General features: G+C 45.3%; 3 protein-coding genes across 4 annotated transcripts in view; 2 read left to right on the forward strand and 1 right to left on the reverse strand.

Moving 5' to 3' along the window:
- Positions 1-19,388, forward strand: part of NOL9 (nucleolar protein 9) — a 218,576-nt gene that overhangs the window by 15,487 nt on the left and 183,701 nt on the right. The gene's annotated exons all lie outside the window — the stretch shown is intronic.
- On the forward strand, positions 5,307-9,646 carry LOC147008928 (E3 ubiquitin-protein ligase SIAH1-like). Of its 2 annotated transcripts, none has more exons than XM_085864100.1 (2): positions 5,307-5,456; positions 5,828-9,646. In XM_085864100.1, the coding sequence occupies exon 2, from the start codon at positions 5,830-5,832 to the stop codon at positions 6,823-6,825; it is 996 nt and encodes a 331-aa protein (XP_085720226.1). In that variant the 5' UTR covers positions 5,307-5,456; positions 5,828-5,829; the 3' UTR covers positions 6,826-9,646. The 2 variants fall into 2 exon arrangements, with proteins under 2 accessions (XP_085720226.1, XP_085720225.1); XM_085864099.1 differs by having other exon boundaries at positions 5,331-5,439.
- Positions 10,783-18,902, reverse strand: LOC147008929 (tubulin alpha chain-like). The gene is made up of 2 exons (XM_085864102.1): positions 18,690-18,902; positions 10,783-11,703 (listed from the first exon to the last, which is right to left on the reverse strand). The coding sequence occupies exons 1-2, from the start codon at positions 18,708-18,710 to the stop codon at positions 11,407-11,409; spliced, it is 318 nt and encodes a 105-aa protein (XP_085720228.1). The 5' UTR covers positions 18,711-18,902; the 3' UTR covers positions 10,783-11,406.

The raw sequence follows: 19,388 nt of genomic DNA on the forward strand, positions 1-19,388 counted from the left end.
AACAACAACAACAACAACAGGGTCAAACACAATCAGTAGTATTGTCATCATAATCTGCATCATTATCATGCGTCGCAACACAGTCCTGGAAGGAATCTCTCTCTCTCTCTCTCTCTCTCTCTCTCTCTCTCTCTCTCTCTCTCTCTCTCTCTCTCTCTCTCTCTCTCTCTCTCTCTCTCTCCCTCTCTCCCTCTCTCCCTCTCTCCCTCTCTCCCTCTCTCCCTCTCTCCCTCTCTCCCTCTCTCCCTCTCTCCCTCTCTCCCTCTCTCCCTCTCTCCCTCCCACTCTCAATGTTATTTCACTTTCCCCTGCAATTTCACATCTTGATTTTTCTTCATCACCATGTCCCACTATATTTACATGAACCTTTACTTTCTGACAGTTTACAAGAGAACTTTGGTAATTTGGTCCATCATGCCTGCACCTCCTGCAGAAGCACACAAATCCCCAGTTGGTGTTCAAACTTAAATTAAAAAACCTCTGATGTCCTTCGGTTAGCCAAGATGTTCAACTTCAGGGAAGGGAGCTCGAGTCACCCCTTGATAATTTACAAGTGGGATTGTAAAAATTTGATTTTTCAAATAATTAACTTTAAAGATCATCCAGGTGCACACAATGACTTCTGCATGAACACATCAACACTCGTACCACACTTCCACCAACTGGAAGATTTGTTTGGTACTTCTCTGACTTCGATTGCAGCAAAACATTCGTTTGTTTTCACCATTGCTAAGGCATGGACAAAATGGGACATGATGGATGTGAAGAACACGGAGTTCAGACAAAGTTTGTAATAATTTATGTAAGGTAAGAATCTTGGTAACTTACGTTCCATCCGGAAAGAAGGTTTCTTGTAAGAGGGTGGAGGAGGAGGGAACGAGCCCCTCTTCTGGGGGGTCTTTGGAGAAAGAATAAAAATATAATAGATTAAACACATCGATGTGTTCATCAGATTGATAACTTGTTCAGGAAAGGGAACAGAAGGAGATGAACTGATGGAACAGGAAATCGATGACAAGGTGAATGAGTCGATTTGATCCAATCAAGGTGAGTTATAATTCTTGTTATTTATCCTGCGTGGGGATGACCATGCCAATATGTGACCTTTATCACAAAAATAATAATTACAATTATCCAACTGAACAACTTCATCGTGGGGTTCACTGTGTTTGTACCCAGTGTGTTCACCCCCAACTTCTCCCAAGTACTGAAGAGTCCTCACCTGTTGAAGATCCTGCTTACGGTCTGATCCATCAACACCGTGCTGCACCTGTTGCAGGCCTTGATCACGTTGAGGTTTTTGTTCCTTCTGCACTCCAACAACGTGTGGTTTCTGTTGTTGACCTGGTTGCTGTTTGAGCGATTCATCACGTTCAGGTTTTCGTTCCTCATCACGTTTCCTCTGTCCTTCCTCTCTGTGCTTTTTTTTTTTTTTTTTTTTTTTTTTTTTTTTGTATACCTTGGTCGAGGCTCGTATGAGAGCTAACACACAACTCACAGCAAGGAGGCATGAGACAAGAGGGGCGGGAGTGGAAGGGACAAAACATTGGGGAACAGACACAGGTGAACTGTGGAAGGGAGAGGGATGGGGATGGGACGGGGAACATGGCGAGGGGAAGATGGACATTAAAGGGACTTTCAGGAAGGAAAGCAGGAGAATTGAAGGAAGTGGGCTTGGGTGGATTATCGGGGGTAGAAAAGATCGAGGATTTGGATGGGGGAAGATAAGAGGTGGTGGTGAACAGCTGTTTTGAAAGCCTGGAGGGAAGAATGGGAAAGAATAGAGTGAGGAAGTTTATTCCAAAGGCGGGAAAAAGAGGAATGAAAGAGTGAAGATGAGCAGTGATTCGTGATTTTGGTAGTTTTACCAGAAGGGGGTTGTTGGCGGACCTTGAGCGCCCTGTGGAAATGTGGTTGGGACAAATCACAGAGAGAGCAGGGGGGCAAGGCTGGAGAGGAGTCGGTAGAAGACAGAAAGACCACCGACCAACCTGCGGTGATTGAGTGAGAGGCCCAAAGACTCAGCTTCATTGCGGGAGATGCCGATGATCTTAAAAGCCCTGGTTTCGACAGCGTGAAGTCGAGAAAGGTGGGAGGCAGGAGCACCAGCCCAGAGGGGAGAGCAGTACTCCATCAGGCTACGGACAAAAGCTTTGTAAGTGGTCAGGAGCTCAAGAGGGCCGAGGAAGGACTTTGCACGACGGAGGATTCCCAGTCGGCGACTGGCTTTTGAGGCAAGGTTGGAAATGTGACTTTCCCAGGAAAGGTCATGGCAGATAGTGAGACCCAGAAGCTTGAAAGAAAAGACTTCTTCCAGAGGATTGTTGAGAAAGTGGATGGGGGGTTTTGTAAACGGTCCTTTCGAAGAGACATAGTGAGAGTGTGAGATTTGTCTGGATTGAAAGACATGTTCCACGTGTTGGACCAGTTTGTGATTTTATCCAGATCTGCAGTGAGCGAAGAAGCTGCTGCTTGCCGGTCTGAGGGATGACAGATGGTACGGCAGAGGGTGGAGTCATCGGCAAAGAGAAATAGAGGATTTTCCAGAGTCCGAGAGATCATTGATGAAAACCAGAAAAAGAACAGGGCCCAGAACGCTACCTTGAGGAACTCCAGCCTGCACAGGAAGAGGGGATGAAAGAACTCCATTTAGGGCCACACGTTGACTGCGACAGGAGAGGAAGTCTGCGAGCCATGAGTGGAGATGGCCTTGAATACCATGGGAAGAGAGTTTGGTGAGTAGGGCAGGGTGCCAGACTGTGTCAAAAGCACGTGATATGTCCAGGGATACGGCTCGGATTTCCTGTCTGGCATTGAGGACCTCCATCCATTGATGGGAGAGCAGTAGCAGCATATCTAGGGTAGAGTGACCTGGTCTGAAACCAAATTGATGATTGGAAATCAAGCCATTGGAGAAGAGGAAGGATTTCATGTCTGAAGCGATGATGGATTCCATAACCTTGCTGATGATTGGGAGAAGGCTGATTGGTCTATAGTTACAGGGATCTGTTTTTGCACCTTTTTATGCAGGGCAGTGATGTTAGCAGATTTCCAAGCAGATGGCAGATGACCTTGGGAAAATGAGAGGGTGAATAGAACAGAGAGAGGGTGAGCAAGAGCAGAAGAGCAGGCTTTGAGGACACGTGGGCTGATGCCGTCTGGACCGGTTGCAGAATCTGACTCGAGGTTTGAAAGCAAGCTCTCCACCTTGTCAGGAGAAAAGGATACAGAGTCCAGGGACAGTTGGGTGCGACTGGGTAAAGTGGGTAGAGATAGTGATGGGTTTGGGACACAAGATTTAGCTGCAAACACCGAGTTTAGACATTCAGCTTTATCACGTGTGGAATCAGCAGTGCGGCCATTTGAGGTAAGGGAGGGGATGGAGGGGGAACATACACCAGAAACAGATTTGATTAAACGCCACCAGGATTTTGAGGAGGGAGAGAGGTTTGAGAGTTCAGACTTGAGATGAGAAAGATGTTGTTTTCTGGCTCTCCTGAGGGTAGCTACACACTTGTTCCGAGCTTTGTGGAAAGAACTGAGATTGCCCTCAGTTGGGTTTGCTTTCCATGAGGCAAAGGCAAGTTGTTTCAGGACAACTGCCTCGCCACAAGCTTCAGTAAACCAAGGGCGGGAGGAAGGGTAAGACAACTGAACACGAGAGGGGATAAATCTGTGCATGAGGGAGAGCAAGTTTCTTTGAAAGAATTCCCAGGATGAGTTGATGTTTGAGAAAGTAGTGATAGGAGACCAGTCTGTAAGTTTGATGGCTGCTCGGAGACCCTGCCAGTCGGCTTGAGTGAAATGCCAGACTCGACGGCGGTGAGGTGGTTCTCTGATAACAGCCAGAGAGATGTCCACTTTAACAAGGACGTGGTCAGAAGAACCAATTGGAGCGAAGGAAGAGCAGCAGATATTGTCAGGGAAATTTGTCAAAATCAGATCCAGAAGAGATGGAGTACCATTGGTTGAGATCCGGGTCGGGAAGTTGACCGATTGAGTCAGTCCCAATGAGTCACAGAAAGCTTTTGCTGATGTCCCATGGCAGGTGAGAGAGGTACCCACACCTAGCCAACTGGCGTGATGACAATTGAAGTCGCCACATAAGAGGAAGAGAGAGTTTGGATGAGAAGATAGAAGATGGTCCATGTTTTCGGAGAGTGAGGTGTAGATGGAGTCATCACTGTTCGGTGGACGGTACAGTACACATATAAACACGAGGTGGGAGTGGAGGGGAAGCCGAAGCCAGAGGTATTCCTGGGGGTGTGGGGGAGTGAGAGCAGTGCAGGGAGAGTGAGGAATAGAGTCTTTGATGAAGAGAGCAACACCTCCACCAGGACGAGGCTCAGGTCTGTCATCCCGTAAGAGGGAGTAACCGGGGAGAGATACTTGGGAGTCAGACACGTCTTGGGAGAGGAAAGTTTCTGTTAGGCAGATAATGTCTGGTTTGTCAGTGGCAACCTGCATGGAAAGATCTGAAAGGTTTGAGCGAAGGCCCCGGATATTTGAGGTCCACACTTTTAATGAAGAGGTAGGATGCTCACAAAAAGCTCACAAACACAAATTTTAAAACATTAATTTTTTTAATGAAAAACAGAAGCCGTTATTAAAGCGTGTGCAGCTCACAAACACAAATTTTAAAATATTTATTTTTTAATTGAAAACAGAAGCCGTTATTAAAGCGTGTGCAGCTCACAAACACAAATTTTATAATATTTATTTTTTAATGAAAAACAGAAGCCGTTATTAAAGCGTGTGCAGCTCACAAACACAAATTTTATAATATTTATTTTTTAATGAAAAACAGAAGCCGTTATTAAAGCGTGTGCAGCTCACAAACACAAATTTTAAAATAATTATTTTTTAATGAAAAACAGAAGCCGTTTTTAAAGCGTGTGCAGCTCACAAACACAAATTTTAAAATATTTATTTTTTAATTGAAAACAGAAGCCGTTATTAAAGCGTGTGCAGCTCACAAACACAAATTTTATAATATTTATTTTTTAATGAAAAACAGAAGCCGTTATTAAAGCGTGTGCAGCTCACAAACACAAATTTTATAATATTTATTTTTTAATGAAAAACAGAAGCCGTTATTAAAGCGTGTGCAGCTCACAAACACAAATTTTATAATATTTATTTTTTAATGAAAAACAGAAGCCGTTATTAAAGCGTGTGCAGCTCACAAACACAAATTTTAAAATAATTATTTTTTAATGAAAAACAGAAGCCGTTTTTAAAGCGTGTGCAGCTCACGAACACAAATTTTAAAATATTTATTTTTTAATTGAAAACAGAAGCCGTTATTAAAGCGTGTGCAGCTCACGAACACAAATTAAAAAAAAATCGCGCTTCTCAATGCGGTGACGTCACTTCCTGTCTCGTCAGGAGAGGGCCACGAGTGACTCGATTGAGATCCCTTTGAAAGACACAGACGAGGTGTGTGGCAGTGACAGGTCGGTTAGTAATGGAAATACTCTTTAAAAAGGGGGACGGAGTGTCGAGGGAGTAAGAAAGGAGAATAAACGTGATATCTTTAGTCATTCTTAGCCTGTCTTGTTGTGCGGCCCAGTGCGGACAGTATATGATCAGCACTGTGACTCTTGCACTTTGTATCAAACTTTGCCTGAATCCAAGATGATGATGATTGGATGATTTATATTTATTTCATTATTCTGTTTTAATATGTTGCATAAACGTCATCGAGATTCGCAATTATGACGTCAGACGTTGCACGACGTCCTACGTCATCGCCCCTCCGGCGATGGAGAGTGGTGGAGTACAATTACCCTGCTCCTCCACGAACTTGATACACACCTGTTTACAGGAATGAGTGGGCTGCATGGACTGAGGGTTTCCAACGGTGTATCTCGGTCACTTCCAGCACAACGTTTCCATCGAGGCTGGAACATGTCACGGATGAACAAACAGCTGCTCAACTTCTTCCGGTGCTCCTTGTGCCCTGAGTACCTTCTGCCGCCCATCATAAAGTGCATGTACGGTCACATGGTTTGCATCACATGCCGGTCAAAATTCACATGCTGCGCCATTTGCTGGGGTCCGATGAGCGGTGACCGTAATCTGTCCCGGGAAAAATTGGCGGAAGTCGTGCGCTTTCCGTGCAGGTATGCTTTTTCCGGCTGTCAAATGAGGATGCTGTACACCGACAAGCCGGACCACGAAGACCTGTGTGAATTCCACCCGTACCCTTGCCCTTGTCCGAGTAGCTCCTGCAGGTGGCAGGGTCGGCTCGAGGCCATGGTGCCGCATCTGCAAGACGAGCACAAGTTCATTACGGAATTAGAGGAGGAGGAAACGCGAATAGTTGTGGAAAAAATCGAACTCGGTGACGCCCAGGACTGGGTCCGAATGCAGTTTTGCTTTGGCTTTCATTTCCTCCTCGTCCTTACGAAGCAAGGGGAATCCAATGGCCGTGATCAGTTGTTCGCTATCGTGATACTCATCGGGACACGCAAGCAGGCCGAGCACTTCACCTACCACATCAAGCTCGTCGGTCATCGCCGTCGTCTCACCTGGGATGCCACGCCGAGCCCCGTTCAAGAAGGCATCGACACAGCAATTCTTAACAAGAACTGTTTCACCATCAACTTGAGTACCGCACGTCTGTTTGCCGAGAACGGAAATCTCACCGTCCACGTGACCATCTCGCAGTCGCCCTTCCAAACGTCAGGGGCTGAAGGATTCGCATCTTTTGGAGCATTGCAATTGGTGCAGAAGTGTAACGTACGACCCGTTAGCTGCTTCGGCTTTGCCCACCGGACACTCCGACAGACCTCTTGGCACTGCAGGGAACCTTCTTGGTAACCTCGTCATTGTGTAAAAACGTTCTCACCATCGCGTTTTCGGCTATCCTCAAGGTTTCGAGCTGTCAATTGATGTCTCAGTGATAAAAGTCATCTCTGCACCATTTTTGGAGCCAGCTAGCGCGACGATTTCCTCGTCAACGTCTCTTCTCCTGCGGCTCCACCTGCAGACCTGAGGATTCTCCTGCATTTTCAATTTGACTGGTTCGGTTGAATGTTTTGTGAATTTTTTGAATTTATTGTTCTCAACTCATTTGAATTGACACCCTACCCAAAGAACAGCTTGAATCGCCAATACAGGAGGTCGTTTCCTCGCATCCCCACTGATGGCCACCCTGAGCGTGCAGAGCGATTTGCCGGCGTGTCCTCCCAGCAATGAACATGTCCCTTTGGGTTTCCCCACATGAACAGCAAGGCCTGATCATAATCTCCAAAAGTGTTTTTTTTGTTACATCCAGTTCACTTTCCTTCGCACTAAGTGTGGATTTCCACGGACAGTAAGTGCCGTGGTTCCTCTGTGCAGTTTGAATAAAGAATTGGAGCTTTTTCCCACACAAGACACACTCGCTCCCAGTCCGTTCCTTTACCCTGTTAGTTGGAGACGAAGCCTTTGTACAAGCCAATGGCAAAGCCAGGAATTTATGTTTGAAATGCTTCAAGTTGTGCATTTTGGGTTCTCCTACATTGAGCTGTGGACTCGGGCCTTGTGGAGTTGTCGGCCGTGAGTAGTCCCAATTGATCAAGGAATGATGAAGGATGCCCTGTCTGCGGTTGGCTTTGAAGGGCAGCTTTGATATCTTGTCAGACTAGGAGACAAGTTGCAGAAATTGCAACTTCAGTGAATGATATGGTGAATGCCACGTGTTTGTCCACACCCGTCTGTGAACACACGTGACACACAGCTTGTGTTTTGGCCTGTTTGGTACGAGATCACCCTGCAGTGTTGCTTGCTGCATCCCTGTGATTATTAAAATTAAGATCTCTGAAAGGAGAGATGAAGCCTGGTGTTGGCTTAGTGGTTCGGTTGGCAGGCTTGGGATCTTCGAGTCCTGAGTTTAAGATCTGTCAGCCTCTGAATTAACACCAGGTGGGGTTGACTCAGCCTGTCATCCTTCCGAGGTTGGCGGAATGAGTACCGGTGAACTGGTAATAGGGCCGTTGCATCAATGGTACCCCCATACCCGGGAGCAGTGGTGATGCACTGTTGATCATAACCAGTTGAAAGCATGAAATCATGCCACCACAATAAGTGGAAGTATTAAAAAATAAATAAATGAATAGAGATGAGGAATTTTGGGACAACTGACACGGACAGGGCCTAGTTGATCACTTCTCCCCCAAGGGAAGCTCGTTTCCTGGTCCAGATAGGTTTTGGCCTTTCCAAAACGCTGGCCAATTCAAAACGCGGGGTTAATGTCGTGTAACCAAAGCTATACTGTGGTGCCGGGGCCATGACCATTTCATGAGTATCCTTCCCTGAAACGGTGATTTTATTGGAATGTGTATGTGGTGACAAGCAGGCGATTTCTCATTGAATAAAGATCAAAACTTGACCATTCGCACTTCAAAATAGAGGTAGTGGGTAAACACCGAAGAACTATACTCCAACATGGCCAAGTTAGCACATGTGCGCACACACACACACACACACACACACACACACACACACACACACACACACACACACACACACACACACACACACACACGCACACCTCTACACGAGTTGAGCAACCACCCCTTCCCCTGCTGACATCACGTCGTCATTCGTTGTACTTCATGGAAGAGAAGATGGTGTGGGTGAGAGAAACAGAGTTGTCGTCCAAGTATCCGATGAAACAGCGTATCGGTGAAGCTGATACAATCGAGGACGTCCAGGACACGTAGACCAGTCATGGCCAAAACCGCCACCTCCTGTTTTGCTACAATTTGGTGGGAAATGTGGTGTCATAATGAAGGAACTGATGACATCATCATTAACGTATCTGATTCCCCATGGGGAGTACATTTCAATGAACAATGTTTTGATGTTTTTCCATGGAGTGGTTTCGGTAATGTGGAGGGGCAAAGTATTTTGGTTTTTTTTTTCAAGACGGCACCAGTACCACGTGACATATGACGTCATAATTACCATTGAAAAATTCTGCAGGAGGAGGCGCTCCGACGGTGAAAATTGTGTCCATTGGATCAACAATTGCAGAGAATTTATTTTTTCATACTGACTGGATCAAGCATTGCACTTGTCGAATTATGACGTCATAATGAAGGCATCGTTGACATCATCATTAACATATCTTATTTCCTGTGGGGAGTGCTTGACAACGAACCACGTGTAAATTCTTTCCACGGAGTGGTTTCGGAGATGTGGAGGTGCAAGTTTTTTCGGTTTATCCAAGATGGCGCCTGTACCATGTTACTTATGACGTCATAATTATGATAAAAAAACAATTCTACAGGAGGAGGAGCACCAACTTGGACAATTTTTGTGTCAATCAGACTAACGGTTGCTGAGAAAATTAAATTTTAAAATGCAGACACGCACATACGTACGGCACATCGCGAAACCCCGCTTTTCACTTCGTGAGCGCAGGGAACCTGGATGTTTGCAATCGCCAACTGTGCGGCTCCCCGGCTTACTCCTGGTGATTGACCATGAATGGCCAGTGATTCAATGATGCCAATATTTGTTTCGGATCACCATATGACCTTGACCTACATATTCTTAGTCCATGTCCTTCTCAAAGTCTCTTTTGGCTTGTCGAGTTATTTTCTTAACTTGCCTCTGTTTACTTCGATAGTGATACAAATTGAACTCCAGTCCTGTTATTTTAAAACCTAATAAACGCCTTCTGCTTCTCCTTCTCCTTCACGGCATTCCTTCCTTCGTTTCATCAGGATAAAGATTACCGCACCGTGGTTGTGTTCAGGCATGGAACAGCAACCATTATACCAGTCAGCAGTACATTGGTACTAATTTTGCCGACCTCGGAAGGATGACAGGCTGACTCAACCTCACCTGGCGTTAATTCAGCAGCCAACGGGGCTCAAACTCAGGACACCAAGATCCCAAACCAGCCACCCTAACCAACATTTGTTTTTCATTACATTTCATAAGTCAGAATGTTGGGGTCAAAGGTCGGGACCTTTGTGCCTCGACACAAACGGTCCCCAAATTCTACACCTTCTATGAGCGACTTCAGCATCACCGGCATTTCCTTAAGGGACACACCTTGCACACAGGTGTCAAAGGCAGCAGCGTCGTGTGAATGAAGCACAGGGTTTAACACATGGTAACACAACGACCAAAACTGTTCAGGGTTGTTTTCCAAGACGACATACTCAGGGTAGCTCTCCGATGAAAAGACAGTCGTTGTCACTGCTCATTAAGGCCTTGAGTAGGCAGTCCAACCTGAGTTCAAAGTTGTTGAGGGTTTTAATTTCTTTACACACATCCTATGAGATGGGACACGTCACAGCAGGTGAATTACCACCATGAGGCCTTGAGTTATAGCCAACTTACCTTGAGAACCGGTATGAATGAAGAATCATGGACGGGTAGCCTGGGTAACATTGACAAGTTGATCTGGGTTTCATGGATGGATAGCTTGGGTAACATGGACCAGTAAGTACATCTGGGTATAATGGACGGTTAGATCTGAGTAACTATCACTCGATCTGGGAAACTTATTCCAGTAGATCTTGGTATCATGAACGTAGCAATGAAAGCTGATGTTGATGTCCCATAAAACTGTACTAAGTAGGTGAAGATAAAGAGAAAGCTCGAGGGAACCATGAAGGGATCTGAGGGACACCGACAGATAGATGAATTGGGTCTGAAGAGCAGCGAGCATAGTTCAGGGTAGACATACGATCTTTACAAGAAGAAGAAGAGATGTAAACCATTCAAGAGCAGGTTCAAAGACACCAAAACAGGAATCGATGGACTTTTGGGCAAAATGGAATCAACTAAGTCGTTCGCCCAAGTTGCAAGGTCTTTGTTTCACGTCACACAAAGATAAATCCTTCATTGTGGACCATCAGAAATGGTTTACAACACTCGCTCCCGTGTGTAAGCTGGACCACTCATTTCCTTGGAATCACCTGCAATACCTGGTGTTAATACCTGGCAATTAATCACTCCAGAATCGGGGGTGAACTCTGTGCAAAGTAGAGAAAGGAACGACACAAACATATTAATCATATTACCGTTCATCCAAATACCTACAAAGGGTAAAGTATGAGGTAAGATCCCAACAAAGGCTTTCGGTGAAGTTTAATTAAAAAATAATAAAACAACAGGAAACGATCCAAAGCGCAGCGAAGGATAAAGGAATAAGAAAAGTTTTGAAAACTCAACAACCTTTGGTTGGCTCCTTCACACCAACCTTGTTAAACAGGGGTTTGGGGACGTGAAGATGCAGTACAGACACGTATTGTACCCTGACCTCCAACCCCCGACAAAAAGAGCAACAACGTTTTGCTCGAAAAATGAGTGTTTAGCCTCTTGGGTTTAACATCAAACTCAAAAAACAAAATTACAATAAATAACAACCCGATGAAGAAGACTCATGGGCCTAACCAACTAGAACTCCTCTCCGTCATCCCCCTCTCCATCAATCAAGTCGGCTCCAACCTCCTCGTAGTCCTTCTCCAGCGTGACGAGGTCCTCCCGTGCCTCCGCGAACTCTCTGTCCTCCATTCCTTCCCCCACGTACCAGTGCACAAAGGCACGTTTGGAGTACATCAGGTCGAACTTTTGATCGAGCCGTGCCCAGGCTTCCGCAATGGCCGTCATGTTGCTCAACATGCACACGGCCCGCTGGACCTTGGCAAGATCGACTCCGGGCATCACGGTCGGAGGCTGGTAGTTTATGCCGACCTAGGAAGAGGAGAAAATAATAATGGTTGGCACAAGGGCATGGCCGCCATTTTCGAACAGGACTCTTAAAGGTCCCCTGACATGCAAAACTTTCTTATCTATATATTAACTTGACTTTCCTCGTGAAGAAATCACCCATTTTTTTTTAATCAAGAATGGGATTATTCGAGCAATATTTCGATCATTTCTGGAGTCTTTCACAACTTGCTATGCCCAGCCCCTAAAAAAATTGACTTCAGTGAATCGCAGCGTGACATCACAAACAGAAACTCGCACAGTGGATTGATTTGAGAGTCGAGATGTCGCGTGCCTTATACAGTACTGATGTGGATTTTTTAAACCCACTTTGATGTGATCGTTGTCCTCCTGAAGGATTCTAACTGGCCGATTGTGGAATCCTATTTGACTTCAGACAGAGTTTAACGTTTGTCTGATTTGATTATAAAATCCTACAAAAACCCTATCGACACTGATAAAACTGATGTCCACACAAGTCCTTCCTTGTGAAACAATTTATTTCCTAATTATACACCATACACTTCTCACCCTTGTACAATTAACTTAAGAATCCCCATTTGTTTGCAATATTATTTGGTTCTATTTCATTTATTCTTACTTTCGTTAACAGTTAGACCAACCCGATTCAATGCACTTCTACATTACATCAGAGAGTTTTATTCTAACTTGGTACTTGGTCAGTTCCAAGGAGTACAAGCCACTAAGAAACTATACTTCCTCACATGCTCGCACTAAGAACAATGTGCCTTTCAAAACATTTTATACTTCCATGAGAGAGAGGTTGGGGGATATTCACCCAGACATGTAGACGTGTCTTTTAGACAAAAGCCACTTTGTACATTTTCTAAGTAAAGGTTCATTTATCAGCTCGGTCACTCTGCTCCAGAACAACACATTTCTTATCATTTAGGGCAAAAGTCTTTTGGCCAGAAATGACAGCCAATTCAATTTGCAGCATAAAAGTTACATTTCTGAAACTCCATTTGTTACAATTTAAAATACATTAATACAAATTTTTCCCCCACACGACTTATGAGTAACTTACAAGTAACGTGTGTCGACGTGTGTCAACTATCGCGTAACGTGCCTACAACACGTTACTCATAGGTTAGAAATAAGTTTCGGGTATGCTAAACATTACCTCGACGTGTTTCGACTTATGAGTAACTTACAAGTAACGTGTGTCGACGTGTGTCAACGATCGCATAATGTGCCTACAACTTATGGCCAGCGTAGCGGAACGTGTGAGTCATACGCCGGCATACGTCGTAAAATTTCAAGCATGCAAAAATTTGAGGACAACCCAAAAGTACAACGTTTAAAGCCAGCGTACTATGACTTATGGCAGTGTTTTTCAGCGTGCTCTTAACGTATACAAAACGTACCCATAACGTATTCGACTTGTGCCAGCGTTTTCGACAAATTTTTCATAAATCGGCATACACTGGCTAAATCGTCATGGTGTGACAGCGGCTTGAGGAGAGGGAGAGATGGATATTGGTAATGCCAAATGAGAAAGAAAGCTTGAGGTGCTTAAAGGAGATATATATTTGTGAGACACATTTCAATTGTGATTGGGTGTCAGTTAGAGGTGGCAAACGACCCAAAGAACCCCCATCAATATTTCCTGGAGTACCGTAATCAGCTTTGAAGCAGGTGACCTCAGCCCCACGCCCAACATCATCTTCTCTGTCAGAATCAAGAGCTAAGAAGATGCAGGCAGCTGATGAGGCTGCAGACAATATCCAATATTTCGACCACTTCTCTGCTAAAATCAGCTCCTATTTTCCTGGCTTTAACGTCATAAAAGACCAGGAAAACTTTTACCTATCAAGAACTGATGCTACTGGACAAACTGTCAAGCAGTTCTTTCATTTCCAACAAGTTCACTCACCTTTTGGATTTCTATTCTTGAATAGAGTTGAGAAAGATTGAGGTGCCCAAACGACTTTTTCCTTTGCAGAAGAACAGTCTGCTCTCAAAATGGTCCCAGATTAGATCCATAACTGACCAGGTAAACATCTATGAATGCACAAGCAAGGAAATTCTTCAGCTTGTAATAAGCCAGCTCTGTTGGATGACTGAGGCACATGAGCTTCCTCATTTCACGTTCCTTCTGTCGCAGCTGCATCTTATGTTTAAACCTCTTGATCGTCACCGATTTGATACTGATATAATGATTTTCGCAATGCAGCTTCACAACATATCACCCAGTGCATACAAAATGATTCGTCGATCCGGCTTAATCATTCTACCATCAACAAAAAAGGCAAAACAGATGCTTGCTAGTAGTCAGCAGGACTCCAACCTCAAAACCTTGTTCGACCCACTTAAACCACAGCAGCGTTTGGTCAATTTAATGTTTGACGAGGTAAAGCTGGTCGAGACATTGCGATTTTTCTGGGGGGCATGTTGTAGGATATGCTCAAAATGCAGCAGCGGGTGGTGAACACGAAAAGCTTGCTTCACATGCTATGGTTGTTGAAGTTGCCTGTCATTTCGGTGGTCCACGCTATATTCTACGCATTTTCCCCTGCAAAAAAACTAACTGCCGATCAGCTGAAGGAACTCCTTATCGAAGCTGCATTAGCTGTAGTTGGTGCTGGCGGTACTGTGATTTCTTTGATATGTGACAATTGCAATACCAACCGCAATGTTTATTCAAAACTTGGAGGACCAGGAAGTTGCCAAGTGCTGTCAATTCCAGAGCAATCTATGTTCTTAGTGTACGACTACGTGCACATCTTCAAAAATGTTCGCAACAACTGGATTACTGTTAATGGCAAGACACTCTCATTTGTCGTAGATGGTAATGAGTACAAAGCTGACTGGAGTGATATTCAGAAGGTTTATGAGATCGACCGGGCTACTCCTATTCGCTTAACCAAGCTGACGCACACCGCTGTTTTCCCCAAGCCCCTTCAACGCCAGAGCGTACCATTCGTATGCCAAGTGTTCAATGACAAGACTGTCGCTGCTTTAAAGATCTTCAAAGATTCATGGGCATCAGCGAAGGCACAATCATCCTCACCCAGATAATGAGTGAGTGGTTCAAGATGATGAACGTGAAAGACCGTTTCTCAGCTATCCATCTGTGCGACGAATTCAGACAGCCTTGGACAGGAGACTGTACAAGTTTCACTAGGCTGGAGCAGGCCTGCCAAATTATATCTACCTGCGCATGGCAAGGAGGTGGTGGTCGTAAGCTGAGGCTAACTCAGCAAACTGCTGAAGCCTTCACTGTGTCCACATGTAATAATGTGGATGCTGCTAAATTGCTTCCGGCAGAGAAAGACTTTGACTACGTTCTTCCTGCTATATTTGCAGATGAAGCCTTGGAAAAGTTTTTCGGCCAAGCCAGGCAAAGAAGTGGTGGAAACTTCTACATTGACGTAGTTGACATGATGGATGCAGCTAAAATTGTAAATTTGCAAACACCCATTAAGCATGACATTATGCCCGAATGTAGTTCTCATGTGCTTGATTGTGACGAGAAGTGTACAACTTCCATAAATCCAGATGAGCGAAGTGAACTCATTGACGAGATTACTCCTCAAGACACTCAGAATCTCTTGGGGTCTGACGATGCCCTTAAGCATAAAGTAGTTTATTTGGCCGGACACCTTGTTCATAAATATGGCGATAGCACTCGTATGGAGATCATTGATGATGAAGATGGTAACGAGGTGTCATCTGAGTTTCTAGATAATTTGAATAGAGGTGGATTGAGTATGCCAACTATGTCAACCGTCTTTTTTGTACATAATGCCTATAATTTGTATGACAAGACTAAAATGCGTTGCCGATTTCATTTTGCTGAGCTGTTATCCTCTGTAGATGCACCTTTAGCTCGTAGTAATGCTGCATGTACTACTTTAGCCAACATTCTATTGAAAGCTCATGTCCTCAATGCAAGTGACAAAGAAATAGCTTTGGAATGCCTCAGGAGGCAAGAAAAGCTCTCCAACGAGTGATAGACATAGACATAGTTGTTATAGGCATAGTGTTGTGACATGCATATAATGTTTATGTAATACGATATATGACAATAAATATCAAAGTTTGACAGATCTACACACTTGCATCTTATTACAATCAACCATCTCTCACCGTTTATGAGTTAGACACAAAAACGGGCAAAAAAATACCAAAATTCAGTAATTTGACCTTGAAATATGACCTTTTGACCTGGAAGATGACCTCAGGTGGTGTTGAAAATGACACTATTGAACTCGCCGTCCTCAAAAACCCCTATATGGATCCCGAGATCGTGTCTCTCGCCCTTCTAGAAGTAATTTTAGCCACGGACTCAAGTTAATCCTTCAGACTCGAGTTACAAACCCCGAGATCGTGAGGTTCCAGTCCTTCTCTAAAGGAGTCTTTGGTTCAGTTACAAAGTTTCTTGTAAAGTGCTCGTCAAGTGGCTTAAACACTCAAGCAAGCTCTCCATTCAAAACCATTGATAAGGAACGGCTGGTAACTGCTTGGTAACTGAACACACCACTGAACATCTGGACAACATACAATGTATACAAAACACCGGAAAAAAAGGACAGTTCTTATTTTATTTTAATGAAAGACTTCAAGTGTTAATGACTAGCAAATACAACCCATCGCTTCGCTGAGGGGAATGTTAAGGAGAGTAAGGAGGGGAGGGAGATTCGGGTGAGGAGTGGGAGGGAGATTGAGGCGGGGTGGGGAAGTGAGGAAGGAGGGGAAGTGAGGAAGGAGGGGAAGTGAGGAGGAAGGGAGATTGAGGTGGGGGTGGGGAGCAAGGAAGGAGGGGAAGTGAGGCAGGAGGGAGAAGCGAGGATGGAGGGAAATTAGGCAGGAGGGGGGAGCAAGGAGGGAGGGGAAGTGAGGAACGAGGAGGGAGCGGGAAGGGAGGGGAAGTGAGAAAGGAGGGGGGAAGCAAGGAGGGGTGTGGAAAGGGAAGGCAGTGTGAGATGAGGGCAAAGAAAGGTTGCGTGAGGGGAGGAGAGGGAAAGGAACAACAGTGTCAGGGGAGGATCCATCTCGACATAGCCACCATCCAGACACATCTGGAGATAACACCGTCCATATACTGTTGTGGGCCGGGGTTCGGTGGCGAAAAACGACCACTTGGCAGAGCAGTAGAGTCGTTTCCACCGAACACCCCGGAATTTAGGTCGTGACTCTCGGATAAGTCCGAAAGGTCATGGGTCCCTTAGCGGACCGTGGTCGCCAATATTTTGATGACGTGGGGTAGGGTTAATTGCCAAATTTCAATATACCTAAGTACCCACGTCATCCAACTACCGTGGAAAACCACACCCTCAACGGGCTCTGTCGAACCGGGTCGCTCTAGCGACCTCGGTCCAGTATAACCGAGCGGAATTACCAGAGTCCGTCGGACCCAAATGAACAATTACCGGCCCAAACGGCCTCACAAATTCTCAATACGCACCTTGCTGGACCAAAGAAAACGAGCTGGTACATTTAACAGGGGTTTATTTATAAGGGAGGGGGACACAGAGAGCAGAGTTAAACTGACTAAAAGCAATGCAGGTATGTACAAGGCACTTAAACAATTCTACTTAACGGACTGGCGCCACACACACACACACACACACACACACACACACACACACACACACACACACACACACACACACACACACACACACACACACACACACACACACACACACACACACACACACACACACAAGATCTGGGCCGACTTTTATTGGGGCCTCCAGCTCGGAAGGAAAGGCGAGCCAAAGGCCAGGGTTTGGCTTGCACCTGTCCGCCTCGTGCAGTGTACGACGATCTGGTCGCGTGGCGGGACTCAAACCCACAGCTTTCACGCAGCACCAAGCACCAGGGACCACGCTCTCCAACCGGCCACGCACCAATCAACCAAGGCCAAGGAGAAGATCAGAGACGACGATGACCCAGGACCAGATGAACCAGCCAGCACCAAGACCCGCAACCCCCAAGACGACCAACCTCCCCAGCCTGGCGTTCCTTTATATCTTTCTTGTCCGGGGTGAGAAAATCGCCATCTGAGGCGGTCTCCACCCTCATTGGCCGAGGTGTTGTGGGAAAGTTGCCCTCTGTGGCCATCTCAAACCTCATTGGCCGGGGTGTCGTGAGAAAGTCGCCCTCTGTGCGTGATTGGACAAGGGGTGGAGTGATTGGACTGAGGACTCGTGATTGGACTCGTGATTGGACTGAGGCGATGAAAATCTCTGCCCACGTACGTGGTCGAACGCACGTGGGCAATGGCGTCGGTGTGCGAAGTGAAGTGAAGGAGATTTGTTGTAAAACAAACTTCGCAGCACACACATGTAAATCCCGTTAGACACAGGAAGGGGACCCTAACAACAAACACATACTTATTGAGATAAGTAAACTTGGGGACTGCTCTCTGTCTGTGTGCACAAGGCTTCCAAATTCATAACACTATGACACGCAGGGATACGGTATCGATACTCCAACCGAGGAACACACTGGGGTCGAATTGAGAGCAATCTGTTGAAATAGAAGAAGACTAGTGCATTATGATACAGTAATGAGAACCACACGTGTGAAAGAGGAAGATGAAGCATATTAAGAGATCATCATTATGATTATTATTATTATTATTTTTTTTTTTGAGAAAGAGTTTTCATCAGATTAGGTAATGGAAAGGTTGTAGAAAAAACTTGTGAGGTGAATGGTGAATTTGGGTCGGTAAACGCAGAGGGTGGAAACAGATCACGTGGTTCCGGGAGAAGCACGTGGTGATAGGAGGTGAAGAGCCAAAAGTGAATTTATTTATATTAAATAAGGATTGCGTAACATTCGGAAAAGGGAAGGTTGAAGTGAAATTGTGGAGGTGGATGGTGAATTTGGAAAGGTAAACGCGGAGTGAAGCTGATGGATCGATGGAAAGGATACAAGAAATCGTGAAGCAAATGGTAAGAAGAAGCAGGAGAACACATTCTTTTACTTTGACTTACACATTTTACACACTTGTACATTCTTTGACTTTGTTCACCTCGACATATTATACATTTGCTGTGGTTGGTTTTCACTGAATCACATCTTCTCTTCGTTTGTCTGAAGTGACACACTTCCTTCCAGAACTCGCTTTGACGGCTTACTCATCTTTCATCTCAATCTGAAAAGTAACAAGAAGAGTGTTTAACATCCAGTTGCATGTCTGTTTTGCTGAATTACAGACTCCTCGAAGTGTGCATGAATTACCCGCTCAGATTACCAGCCACGTCGTCCTCAAATCGTCCAGGAACACGAGCAGCAGCAGAAGCTCACCTCGGGCCTCCAATCCACACTCCTAAGGAAACCTCTCTGTCCCGCTCACATTTCCAGCCCTTTCTCCACAGGATCTCCTTCACCTCAACGTCAGGGTTGTGGTTTCGGAATCGCCATCAACGCCACCAAGCAGTGAGTGAGATGGTGTGACGAGGAGATTATGTGCCGCTTTCCTCAACGCGGTGTGTTGTTTGTGTTTGTGTGTGTGAAGCCTTTTCCTTGAATGATATAAAATTCCACACTCCTGCAACTCTCTCCACCAAATTTTACATACATGCTGGGAATACCCAGGGTCAGGTCGTGGGCACAACCCCCTCCACCCCCCAAATCACTCAACCCTTGAAGGAAATTCACTGTCGACACGTTTGTGTAGGTCTGGAAATCTA

This window comes from Eptatretus burgeri, chromosome 18 (genome assembly GCF_056783735.1).
Source record: "Eptatretus burgeri isolate ZD-2024b chromosome 18, Ebu_testis_v1, whole genome shotgun sequence".
NCBI classification, from domain to species: domain Eukaryota; kingdom Metazoa; phylum Chordata; class Myxini; order Myxiniformes; family Myxinidae; genus Eptatretus; species Eptatretus burgeri.